This window comes from Paroedura picta, chromosome 7, assembly GCF_049243985.1.
Source record: "Paroedura picta isolate Pp20150507F chromosome 7, Ppicta_v3.0, whole genome shotgun sequence".
Classification (NCBI taxonomy): domain Eukaryota; kingdom Metazoa; phylum Chordata; class Lepidosauria; order Squamata; family Gekkonidae; genus Paroedura; species Paroedura picta.
In genome coordinates this window covers 26,219,614-26,233,422 of record NC_135375.1, presented here as the reverse complement: position 1 = coordinate 26,233,422, position 13,809 = coordinate 26,219,614, and the positions used below count along the sequence as shown (strand labels likewise).

Here is a 13,809-nt window from a genome sequence, read left to right as displayed (position 1 = left end):
GGGCCCGTGAGAGGGGGGGGGGATTTTTTTTTTCACTCGGAGGGAGCGTGCCAACGATCAAACGATCAAACGACAGGTCAAACACACTAGGCAGCTGGATGGGTCTCTCCGTTGCAATGAATCTACCCAGATTCGTTACAATGGGTCTGTTTTTTTTTTTTTTTTTTTTAAAACCTTCCTTAAAGGGAAAGGGGCTGTTTGGGAGCATGCTAATGGCTGCCCGTTGGCTGCTTGACGGCCAGGGGCGGGACGAGCTTGGCAATAGCGCTTCCTTTCTAGCGATTTCTGCCGAGACCGGAAGCCTGTGGGAAACGCTACAAAACGCAACTGATTCCACTACAAAGGCAGGTATGCATAACGACGAATTCCACTATTTTAAATGGCGATTTTTCATTCAGTGACCAATTTGCAACAAAGATCCTGGTGCGTAAAGCCCCTCAGTGTTTGCCTCTTGTGGCCCTTCCTTGCATACCCAAGGAATTGCTGATCACCACTGTGAGATGATAGGCGAATTTCCTCCAGGCCAGGCTGGATTCTGGAGAGTTTTTGTGGGGGGAGGGGGAGGGGATCACTTGGGCATGAAATTGGGGTCACTGTGGGTAGGCAGGTAGTTGTGAGTGTCCTGCATTGTGCAGTAGGTTGGACTAGATCAGGGGTAATCAAACTGCGGCCCTCCAGATGTCCATGGACTACAATTCCCATGAGCCCCTGCCAGCAAATGGACACCTGGAGGGCCGCAGTTTGACTACCCCTGGACTAGATGATCCTAGATATCCCTTCCAGCTCTATGATTCTATGAGCCATGGCCTGCAGTTGCAAGTACATTTGTGCTGCCTAATGCAATCCTTAATGTATTAGGCAGTAAGCCAGCTGCTTTATGTGTTGCTTGTTTTAAAGTTTTGTGCTATACCTAATGCATTTTGCTAAATTGATATTTTTAAAATCCTTCTAATAAATTACATATATATTTTTTTACAAAGTGTATGATGATCTGCACACTCTTGCCCTGGGGACCCACAAAGTTCAGTCTGGAACTCAGTGACAAACAGAATTCTTGAAGACTTTTAAGGAAAAGTCTTCGAGGTCTTGATTGGATTTCATTTGGGGCAAGTTATGAAAGAAAGGAAAAGGCACAAGGTTTTCATAGGTGAAGGTGGAATTTTATAGCCTCCCCAAAATTTGAATGCTGGATGTTGATATACCTTGTTGAGACTTCCTCTGGCCTTTTCTCCTGTGCATCTATGAAAATGGAATATTGTCATGGGGTCTGGCACAAAGATGAATAATATGAGCATAAATCAATGAATAAGCTTTTGTGTGTGTGTTTTTAAACTAAATCAGCAAGTATCAAGAGAGGAAACATAAGAATCCAGTGCTCAGTCTAGATTTCCACCCAAAATTTTGTTAATCCATTGGAGATAGTCCTTTGTGAGACGAGTATAGACACCTGGGTACTTTGGATCACCACATCTTCCATTTTGACCAAACGAAGTGATGCCTCTTTGAATTCCTTCACAGATTAAAGGGCCACCAGAGTCACCCTGGGAAAAGAAAGAGGCATGCTTGACATTAAAGGTAAAGGTAAAGGTATCCCCTGTGCAAGCACCGAGTCATGTCTGACCCTTGGGATGACGCCCTCTAGCGTTTTCATGGCAGACTCAATATGGGGTGGTTTGCCAGTGCCTTCCCCAGTCATTAGCATTTTACCCCGCAGCAAGCTGGGTACTCATTTTACCGACCTCGGAAGGATGGAAGGCTGAGTCAACCTTGAACCGGCTGCTGGGATCGAACTCCCAGCCTCATGGCCAGAGCTTCAGACAGCAGGTCGGCTGCCTTACCACCCTGTGCCACAAGGCTTGACATTAACTTCCAGCAAAACTAAACTATGCCCTTGTCTGGTCAGACGGTAACAAACGATAAGGAGCTTTAGGAGAAATAAAACTCCTGCATTGAATAATTTCCTGAAATCTTCTTACAAAAGCAGTACATGAAACCAACTCTATGATTCTGTGATTCTATGTTTGTTACAGCTTAAAATCTTAAGGGCACTTTCCTGCCAGTAAGCCCCACTGAACAACTTGTGACACTGCTGAGTGCTGGATTTCCCCTAGAAGTGATACTCAGATGTTGGCACTTTGCAGATAGATTCAAGTGGATAGCTGTGTTGGTCTGAAGTAGCACAACAAAATTTGAGTCCAAAGATTTATTCAAGACGTGAGCTTTCATGTCCATTGTCTGAAGAAATGTGCATGCACATGAAAGCTCATGGCTTGGATAAATCTTTGTTGGTATCAAAGGTGGCATTGGACTAAAATTTTACCTTTGAGGATTGTTTCTTCATATACTCAGGGGTGTGAGTGTGCATTAGTGGGCAGAAGACATGTGGAAAGCCAGGCAGGTGGCAAGTTGACAATAGGGGGAGGGGATGGAGGCAAGAGCTTACCAATGATGTGTGGGAAATAAGTGGGCACTGCACTGACCGTGGGTAGGGAGTGAAGCAGCAAAATGTGGAGTTAAGAGGACAGATCTCAAACAAGGGAGGAGTGAACAAAGGGGATGGGAGGCAGCCTCGACTTTGGCCGTGCAGGATGCTGGGTGGCCTAGGCAGGCTGGGCCCCTGAGTCTGTAGCTGTCCGAGGCACTGGAGCCAGCTAAGCCAGGGTTGCCAACACCTGACTGGGAGATTCCAGGAGATTTGGGAGTGGATCCTCAAAAGGGTATCATGTCCCTGAGTCCCCCCCTCCAAAGCAGCCATTTTCTCCAGGGGAACTGATCTCTGTTGCCTGGAGATGACCTGAATTCAGGGAATTCTTAGGTCTCCTGGAAGCTAGCATCCCTAAACTTCAGTGGGGTACAATGCCATGGAGTCTCCCCTCCAAAGGAGTCATTTTCACCTGGGGAGCTGATCTTTATAATCTGGAGATGGGCTGTAATTCTGAGGGATCTCTAGGCCCCACCTGGAGGTTGGCAACACTCGGGTTGGAAATATTCCTTGAGATTTGGAGGTGGAGTCTCGAGGTGTACAATGCCTCAGAGTCCCCTGTCCAAAGCAGCCATTTGTGCCTCTTTACGATCAGCCCATTCCACACATGTTGGATAATGCACTTCCAATGCAGTTTTGCAGCTGGATTTTCCTGTGCAGAACAGGAAAATTTACTTCTAAAGTGCCTCGAAAGTGTATCTTCCAACATGTGCAGAATGGCCAAGTGCTGGGAGTCAAACAGTGATGACAGTGGCAAAGGGCAACTTGTAGGAAGAAGAAGAAGAAGAAGAGTTGGTTCTTATATGTCTCTTTTCTCTACCCAAACAAATCTCAAAGCGGCTTACAATCTCCTTCCCATTCCTCTCCCCACACCGTCTGAGGTAGGCGAGGCTGAGAGACCCCTGATATCACTGCTCAGTAAGAACAGTTCTATCAGTGCCGTGGCGAGCCCAAGGTCACCCAGATGGCTGCATGTGGGGGAATGCAGAATTGAACCCGGCGTGCCAGATTAGATCAGCACTCCTGACCACTGCACCAAGCTGGCTCTGGAACAAAGTGGTGTGGTTGTGTCCCACCTGGGTGAGGGGCTCTGGCATCTCTTCACCCCAGCTGCTACCTAGAGCCCACTGTATTTTGCACACAATTGGCTTTAAGGCTTGTTTATGGTTAAAGTAACTGAGGATATTGCTGCTGTACAAAGTAATAAAATCCGTCTCAATCTCATTTTCCCCTTTGATCTGCTAATAAATGTTCTTACCTGACATGTATCTTTCCTTGCTTTTTTTGTACCACCAGCACACACCATGTTTGGGGTCACATTATGTTTGGAATTATACAGCTTCTTGCAGATGTCTCGGTCTATGACTGTGACGTTAACTTCACGCAGTGTATCAGATATCTTCCCTTTGTTTGCAGTAAGTCCCCATCCAGTGACCAGACACTGAGTTCCTGCTTTGATATCCTTACAAGTTCCAGGCATCGTGATGACTTTTACGGCTCGAGTAATCTTTGCTTTTCTGTCAAGCTGGAGGAATAACAAAAAACAACGATGGTTTCAGATATTCCTCAAAAGGAAAGCACACCCACATTCACAGACTCCCTTGCATTGGGAACACCTCCCTTGCCTCAGTCAGGCTGTTAGAAGCTTCCTTCACAGCAGGTCCACAGCAGGGTGGGAGTGCCGAATCCTGAGCCAGAGCAGCAATTGGCCCTGAGTAGGGGAGGTTCCACCAATAGGAGGCTTTGGAACTTTCAGCATGTTGTCGGAAGTACATGACACATTTTATTACATTAGATACTATATTATATTAGATACTATTAAAGGTAAAGGTATCCCCTGTGCAAGCACCGAGTCATGTCTGACCCTTGGGGTGACGCCCTCCAGTGTTTTCATGGCAGACTCAATACGGGGTGGTTAGATACTATTAGATATTATATTAGATATATTAGATCAAAGCCTATTGGAACAATGTGCTCTAGAACGTTGGGGTACACACACATGCAGGAAAGTTAGGGAGTGAAAGGAGGGGGATGCACTGGCTCTAGCAGGCACATACACACACACACACATACACAAATGAAAGTCAGAGGATGAAGCAGGGGGTGCTGGTGGTTGCACGCACATACACAGAGAAAGGTCAGGAATCCTATGTTTGTGCAGTCTTGGCACAATCCTGAAGACTGGGGCTCTTGAGAAAAGAGCACTCACATGTTGCAAAACAACAGCAGCAGCAAAATACCAGAAGTTCATTTTTAGAAGGGGGAAGTTCTCTGCAGGCAATCGAGGGAGGGAGGGGAGGATTCCACCAGATTCTTCTCCCTTACTGAGCCTCTCTATGCTGTTTGGCATTTTGTTGAAGAAGCACAGACCATACAGGGATAACAGGTAGTTGCCACGCAAAGGGCAAAGTGAGGAAATATGTTCCGGTTATTTTGTTATGCTTGTAGTATTTAACCCCATTATAATAAAGTTAACTATCACCACAACCTTTTAGGTAGAAAAGCACCCTGTCCTGTCCTGTCCTGTCCTGTCCTGTCCTGTCCTGTCCTGTCCTGTCCTGTCCTGTCCTGTCCTGTCCTGTCCTGTCCATCACTTACATAAAAAGAAAAATGCTTGTAAAAATAAATACAACATTCATCCCTCCCCCAACTTTATAGGACATTCAAGTTCAGTTTTAAAATGTACCTTCAAAAGCATAATGTCGTTTTCACTTGATTTCCTGTTATATTTCGGGTGGGCAAACACTTTGGTAATTTGAAAAATCTGCTTTTCTGTCTCTTTTTTGGATAGTGAATGAGCACCAAGAACAACTGTTGTTCTATTCGTTCTGGAAAGATAAGAAATGCATTTAAAAAGTTAATATTGTTTGTATTAATTTAGTATATTTGTATCCAGATTTTCTCCTAAAGAGGAATCCAAATGACTTACTTACAAAAAGGACACACATAAATGTATTAACCAAAGCTCATTTCTAATCTTCATTGATGTATAATCAATTCTCCACACTGATACTTTGCCTTAAGCAACTTGAATTTTGCCTTTGCATGTTCTTTTGTCTGAGTTTTCTTTCCTTCAGTACTCTCGACATAAACTTATTTAGAATGGCACATATATGATACAACTAGTTGCCCCCCCCCCACCCTCAGCTCCTAGCTCCTGCCGCCACTCAGAGAGGCTGTGGGAGGAAGGGGGGAATGCTGCAGAGCCAATGGCATGATACCACTTTTGTGGAAAAACAATTTCCCCAGAAGTGAATGGCTTGACCCTCTAGCCATTTTACCATAGTTTCATAAAGAGTTTCTGGTGATTTCTGGAGACGGGTGACTTCATTTTCAGGTTTTCTTTGGTTTTCCAGCTGTTGCCAACTACTGTCCCACATCACCCCCATGTCTGAGGTTGTGCAGAGAGAAAGTGTAGCCAGATCTAGCCAGCTGATTGAAACTGCCTCCACCATACTTCCACAGTGCTGGAGCTCAGGGTAGGGGGGGAAGGAAGACAGCTGCAGGGCAGTAGGGGGCCATAGTGGGGCTAGACTGCTACACAATAAGGTAGATCTAATAAGGGAGCCCACTGCCACTCAGCTGCTTGTTGTGTAGAGGAGAAAGTGGGATTTTAAATGGCTCTGGGCCATCTAAACCCCTGCTTTCTGCTCTTCACGAACTGCCCCAAACTGTATCAAAATGTATGGAAGTTTGTGGCGGCTCTTCAGTTCACAAACATCACTTCTCAAACTGGGAACAAGCCAAAGTTTGTAATGAACTTTAGTTCATCAGCCAATTTGAGCCCATCCCTAGTAGTGATTTAGCTAGTTGTTTTCACTCATAAATATCTAAAACAACATTGCTCCAAATCCTTTGAGAAGCAACTTCAGGTATATAAAAATGTATAAAAATGAAATATTTCGCTAAACTTACACAGGACAATGAGCTGCAGTTAGCACCCAGTTTCCTTGGATCAGAGTTCCTCCGCACAATAAATCCTTCTTTTCCATTAAGACAGCCATATAAGGTCTTGAATGTGGAGCTGATTCTTTCCCTCCAATGATACTTGCACAATGACCTAAGGAGAAAGAAGCCAAGATAATCCAGCTACTTTGTACACATTGTCATATAGATTCATCAACTAGTTCCAGTACTGGAAACTCTTAAGCATCAAAGTAATTTTATAAACCTCTAATGTCCCCCCTTAGTTGTCCCTTTCTAAATTGAAAAGTCCCAAATTTTTCAGCCTTTCCTCCTAGGGGAGGTGCTCCAATTCCCGAATCATCTTGGTTGCCCTTCTCTGTACTGTTTCCAGTTCTGCAATGTCTTTTTGAAGATGCACTGACCAGTCCTGTATACAGTATTCTAAATGAGGCCACACCATAGATCTATACAGGGGCACTACAACACTGGCCATTTTGTACTCAATCCCTTTCTTAATAATCCCTAACACAGAGTTTGAATTTTTCACCACTGCAACACACTAGGCTGACACTGAGCTATCCACTATGACCCCAAGATCTTTTTCCTGTGCAGTCTCAGTAAGTTCAGACCCTATTAACCTATTTTTGAAGTTGGGAATTACCTTATACTTTCCAACAATGAATTTCATTTGCCACATTGTCATCCCTCACGCAATTTGTGGAGGTCCTCTGGGTGCTCTTCACAATCAGCTTTGGTTTTCACCATCCTGAATAATTTTGTGTCATCTGCAAACTTGGCCACTACACTATTTATCCCTAGCTCCAGATAATTTATGAATCAATTAAATAGTATTGGCCCCAATACATATCCTTGTGGGATCCCACTGCTTATTTCCCTCCACTCTGAGAACTGTGAATTTATTCCATCTCTTTGCTTCCTGTCATTTAACCAGTGTTTAAGCCATAAGAGAATCAACCAACCAACCAACCAACCAACCAACCAACCAACCAACCAACCAGCCAACCAACCTACCTATCATTCATTCATTCATTCATTCATTCATTCATTCATTCATTCATTCATTCATTCATTCATTCATTCATTCATTCATTCATTCATTCATTCAATTTATAGCTTGCCTTATTCTGAAGCTCAAGGCAGGTTACAAGAGAGTCATACCCCCAATATAAAAACCCCTCCTCTAAAATCAACACCCCAATAAAACATCAAGATCGCAAAAATTCCCGTCTCCTCTCTACAGACAACTACTGGGGGTCTGCTTGATGATCTAGCGGATCCTAAAGTGGACCCAGTGATCTTAAGAACCCGGCCTCAACCAAGAGCCTAGTGGAAGAACTCTGTTTTACAGGCCCTGCAGAATGCTGATAGCTCCGTCAGGGCGCTCAGATCTCCTGGGAGCTCATTCCAACAGGTTGGGGCCGGGGCTGAAAAGGCCCTGGCCTGGATTGAAGCCAGGCATATTTCTCTTGAGTCAGGGACCCGCAACAGATTGGTACCCACAGAGAGAAGAGCACTGCAGGGGGTGTAAGGATACAAGCGGTCCCTCAGATAGGTAGGGCCCAAGCCACAGATGGCCTTAAGGATTAAAACCAAAACCTGACTGCTAAGTTTACTCAGAAGTCTTTGGTGAAGTACCTTGTCAAAAACCTTTGAAAAGTCTGTGTATATAATGTCTACGGGGTCACCATTGACTACATGTACTTTGTCAGAGAACACTAAAAGGTTGGTGATGCAGAACTTTCCTTTCCTGAAGCCATGCTGATTTCCCTTCAGCTGGCTTTGTCCTTCTATGTACCTACCAATTCTGTCTTTGATTACAGTTTCTACTAATTTGCCTGGGACAATTGGCTGATGGGGAACTGCATGTCTGCAATAAATATTGTAACTTGAGTGGAGGGAACATGTGGTATTCTAGTTAGAAATTCTACCCTAGCTGAGCAGAAGACACCTGAGTCTCTGTAGATGACTGAAAACATGCAAAAGGGGAGGCGGAGCCATGGCACTTGGATAGCTCGATTACTTCGAGCTCCTGTTCCACTGAGGGTCAATCACTGCTGTGATTGACAGAATCGGGTTTTGGGTACGCTAACCCAACCATAAATCTTCTCAGGAATTCCTTGTGAATCTCTGGGGCCTCTCTGTTCCGCAGGGAAATTAATCTCCCACTGGAACGTAAGCTCAGTGTGCACAGGGTCCAGCAAGCGCCGTCCGCCATCTTAAAATCTTTTTTCCTTTTCTTCTTTTTTCAACTCTGCAATCTACAAAGCTTATTTTAATCTTCCAAGATAATTGGACACCTCCCAGCAAGACCTTCAACTCACCACAACTCCGGAGCGAAAACATCTGGCAGACATCAGATCGAGCCTACAAACAGTGAGTGGGGTTTCCCTCGGCACCTTCTTCCCTGGAATGAACTCTCGGCGTGGAGAGTTGCTCTCGCTAATCCAAACAAGCCAGAGTGACAGGATTTATTACCACTGAGGGGGTGAAGCAGCCAAATTCCAAGATATTGAGTCATTAATCAACGCAGAGATGCAAGTGCTTTTCCGCTTCTCCGTCTCTACTCTTCCCCCCGTTTCTGGCTCTGCTTGATGCCACCTCATCATGAGGCAGGCTAATTTTCTTTTCTAAGCGAAGAAGGACTTAAATCAACTTAAACTAATAAGTATTATATCTGTTTTTGGTCTTCGAAGATAAGAGAGATTAGAGCCGTGGAATCTCGCGAGAACTAAGCTCTAGAAACATTCCTTTAATTCAAAACAGACTGTTGCTTTCGTTAGGACTCTGTAGGACCTCTACTGGCTATCTGCAAAATTGCAAATATATTTTGGAAACAACATATGCATAATTGATTAACAAAATTCCAAACCTGGAACATGTTTTCGTTTAAAAAATTTGCATATCTTCTAGATAAACAAACACAAGACCTGAAAGAATCTCTAAATGGTTCACTTAAAAATATGCTCATGGAGTTTAAAGGCATTAAGGAAGAAGTCTCTAACAGGAATGATGAACCAATGGTAGTGGCTGATGATTGCTTTAAACAAGATGGAAAATTACCAGCAGAAGAGGAATCTGAAATTATGGAGATGGAAAAGGGGATGTCAGAGTCTTGCAGCTCAGATAAGGACACCCTACCTGAGAAGATATATAGCCACTCCAAAGCAACAATACACAAGAAAGACATATGGATCTGCGGTGAAAGCAATCGATTGAAAGGAGCTTCATGGAAAAACATCTGTACTGATATTGGAGTCCAGGAGGTACAACTGCTTCAAGATTTATCGATGTATACTTCGAGGGAAAGACTACAACTGTACTTTCCCAGCCAAAGACCAATAGGACAGAACATTAGTCAACGGGAGCTACAAGACGTAATAAGCCTCGAAATGAGACCTCCTTAAGAAGCTTGGGGAATGGAAATGCAACACAGTGGTCGAAATTCCTTTCCTCTTTTACCTCCTGTATGCAGCCATATAGGCAATATAACTAGTTAAGAAGTTAATCTGGGGTCTAAGATCTTTTAAGTAAGCTGAATCTGTATTATTAAACCTAATTTCGCACTGCCTACTAGCTCAAAATCAAAGCATAACTAAAAGGAGACACCTAATGGAATGGGCTTATATTATAGTGTGGGGTTCTAGATTTCCTATGATAGCTGAATTTGAATTATCTAGCATATCTCTGTAGTGACTTTCAGCCTAAACTTAATGCATAACTAAAAGAAGGTTTTTAACTGAGGAGGTGTAAATATAACTAACGAAAAATCTATTCTATTAATTAATGAAGACTCCATTTTATTATTTCTGGTATTAACAATGTATACCTATACATATTTGTTTCTCTTCTTTCTGTACAATTAAGCAGGCTTATTCTTTTTTTTCCTTTTTCCCTTTTTCTAGTGAAAATGTGGAGGGCTCTAGGACTACGTTAAGTATAAACTGTTTATGATTGTTAAAACTATCAGAAACTATGCAAACAAATGTTGAAATGATGGTAACAAGGTAGACTTCTCTTTTTAAATGTGGTGCAAACGTGAAAAAGTCTATAAAAAGTCTATAAGCTTTGGGTAAAAGTCCATAATATTGTAGCCAGTTTATAATCTTAAATGGAGAGAAGAGGGTTTTTAAGATTGAAACAGGGAACCAAAATGTTTTTCCACAGTGCTTCCTAACCCACATACAGAGCTTCTTCTTCCATGTGACGACGGCAGAAAAACTAGAATTGGCCAAGAAATGGAAAACGTAAGAACTACCCTCGACAGAAGACTGGGTGAATAAACTAGCTGATCTTACCAAGATAGTCAAACTGACACTAAGAGGTCTTTCAAGAACAATGGGGCCCTTACCTAAACTATTTACAAAAGGGATTAAAAATGGGGAACCAAGTGTATCAAATGAAGAGTATAGCTCTCCTTCTCTGTATTAACAATGTAGATTGCATGTATCTTACTGTCTTCAATTCTTCAATTCTGGAAAATAAAATAAAAACTTTCTATAAAAAAAAAAAAAAAAAGAAAACATGCAAAAGGACAAGCATCTGGAAGAGCAAAGCAATGAATCACATCTGCTTATATCCCTCCTGCGTTTTCTTGAGGAAAGCAAAACTACAGCAAATTTCAAAATCCCTTACACTGTCCCTTGTTCTGCATATATGTAAATTAAATACACACCCACATGTAGAGATTAATGTAGAGATTAATGTATACATTTTCTATAATGCAATTCCAGAATGGTGGCATGTGTGAGATAAATAGACAGATAGAAATTCACACAGACAGACAGGTAGAGAGAAAGATACTGCCAGCCAAATACTGTTGTGCTATTATTAAAAATTCAATTATCTAATTTTAAACTGTTTTCTTTGAACCATTTCCCTGATGCTTTTTGATGCATTTTCAGTCTTTCTAATTGCCCTACTTTAAATTTGCTCCTGAAGAATTTATTGCTTTCATATTTTTTGTGTAAACCTTGTAACGCACATACACATGCGCATGCACACACGCACACACACACACGAAAGACAGCATAACAGAGTCATTATATTACTGTAGTTTGGCAAGAGGTTCAAATCACCATCTATAAAAAAAACACCAGGACATCGGATAACTTCATTGTATCACATTGCACGCTACACAGTAAAGCTATGGGGCCCAACTATGAGAAAATAAATTAATATCATGCAGCCACTTACCTCTGTGCATTGGGGTGGAAAGAACGGCAACAAAGAACACAAACCAAAGGCCCATCATTGCTGATCTGTGTTCCCCCAGTGAAGTATCAACTATATACGGCGAATACAGAGGAAGTGGTCTTCGGTTTTGATGTCTTTAGAGGCATCATTTTCGCATGAAAAAAGCCACCAATTGTTCCCTGGGCTTTCTGAGAACAGGCATCATTTCTGATCAGAGTGTCTGTCATATAATTAACCAGACTGAACAAGTGAGAGGGAGAGAAGACAGAGAGACCTGACATGCATTCTCAAGGCTGACGCTTCTTCGCTTTCTGCATGGTTTGGAAGAAGTAACACTATTTGATGTAACATCTCTCGGAGTCTCCTCATTCATTGCAGTGCAGAGAAAGGCAGCCATAAAGTGCATAGGGTGTGCTATGTCCAAGGAAAAACAGTTCAATAACTTTCAAGCATCAACATTTTTCCTTCCTGTTCATCTCAGTTTATACAAGTTCAGCCGATGTATTTATTGTCTATCTGGTTGTTTTTCATATGAAATTTTGTGGAGTAGTAGATGCTAATAAGAGCCTCTTGTGGCGCAGAGTGGTAAGGCAGCCGACATGCTGTCTGAAGCTCTGACCTTGAGGCTGGGAGTTCGATCCCAGCAGCCGGCTCATGGTTGACTCAGCCTTCCATCCTTCCGAGGTCGGTAAAATGAGTACCCAGCTTGCTGGGGGGTAAACGGTAATGACTGGGGAAGGCACTGGCAAGGTCACCCTGTATTGACTCTGCCAAGAAAATGCTGGAGGGCGTCACCCCAAGGGTCAGACATGACTCAGTGCTTGCACAGCGGATACCTTTACCTTTAGATGCTAATAGCTCTGGTCCAGATGGCCAAGGCTAGCTCCATCTCATCATATCTTGGAAACTAAGCGGGATTGACCCTGGCTGGTATCTGGAAGGGAGACCACCAAGGAATACCAGGTCCATTATGCGGAGGCAGGCAATGGCAAGCCACCTCTGAACATCTCCATGGAGTGGCCATAAGTCTGCTGTGACTTGACAGCTAAAAAGAAGAAGGTGCTAATGGCAGCCCACATTGACCTATAACTTTGGCTGGAAAAAAGTAAACTGGCCCCAGGCTTGATTTACTGATCACTGCAATCTATCCTCAGCTTCACTCAGGGAGAAGTCTTAGCCATCTGGAACAGTTGCCCTGGCCTTGAGCTCAGCAAGCCCCTGATCACACAATCCACTCTGCATTGAGGGGAAAGAAGCAGTTGGGCACGGTGCACTCATCCCTTTGCCTGAGGCAGCAGCTGGCCAGCTCAGCTACCCCCTTGGGGGCTTATGTATCTTCGGACTGGTTTGGCAGCTGTTTGCCCACCAGGGCTTGGGCAATGGCTGGCAGCCAAAAGCACCCATCTGCTCACTCAGTGGCTCGGTCAGTGACTGTCTGACTTGGTGGTGGCATCATGCATGCGTTCACACCTTCATGGGTTCAGGCAGCAGCCTGTCCACCTTGTTTCAGGGTGGGATGACCCAGGTGGTGGGGTAGCCAGCCACCAGGCGAGACCTGGAGATCTCCAGGAATTCCAACTGATCTCCAGCCAACAGGGATGCATTTCCCTGGAGAAAATGGCAGCCTGGTTGGGTGGTCTCTATGGCATTATGCCCTCAAAACATCCAAGATTCTCCCAACTTAGAGCTGGTAATCCTATGTATCTAGTGGGGTGCTGGGGTAGGCCTAGATGTGTGTGGGATGGTGGCATTAATTCTGGGCCTATTCTGGACATTTGCCCAAATCCCCAGATTCACTAAGGATTCCCCTAGCCTGAAATTCAAATAGTATAACTTTGCTGTCATGGTTTGCGGTAGTGAAATAAAGAGTTTTCACAACAAAGCGAAAAACAGCAATTAAGCCCTCCTCTCTTGGCGAACTAGAACTGACAAAGGCTCAATCTAGCTCTGCTGAAGAGTCCATTCAGAGCCAGTTTAGGAATTCTCAGACCGTCACCCATGAATGGGAAGAGCTCATTGCTAAAGAAGGAAGAGAGATGGGGTGATCACCTCTTTCCATGCTCAGTGGCCTTTCTTTTCAGAACCCCCGCCTACCCTCAGCATTTTATTTTATTTGGAATAACAAGGAGGAAGGAAAATAACAGGGAGGAAGGAAAATGTGGGGAGATCTGCCCTGGAATCTTCTTGCCCTCACAGCTTGCAGAATT

The 13,809-nt window shown here is 43.7% G+C and overlaps 1 protein-coding gene across 1 annotated transcript; it reads right to left on the bottom strand.

The window, feature by feature from the left end:
- Positions 1 to 1,138: 1,138 nt before the first annotated feature.
- LOC143842240 (granzyme A-like) lies at positions 1,139 to 11,721 on the bottom strand. Its single transcript, XM_077347121.1, has 5 exons — positions 11,603 to 11,721; positions 6,398 to 6,542; positions 5,169 to 5,310; positions 3,741 to 4,007; positions 1,139 to 1,541 (listed from the first exon to the last, which is right to left on the bottom strand). Exons 1-5 carry the CDS (start codon positions 11,658 to 11,660, stop codon positions 1,377 to 1,379), a joined length of 777 nt encoding a protein of 258 aa, XP_077203236.1. The 5' UTR covers positions 11,661 to 11,721; the 3' UTR covers positions 1,139 to 1,376.
- Positions 11,722 to 13,809: the final 2,088 nt, after the last annotated feature.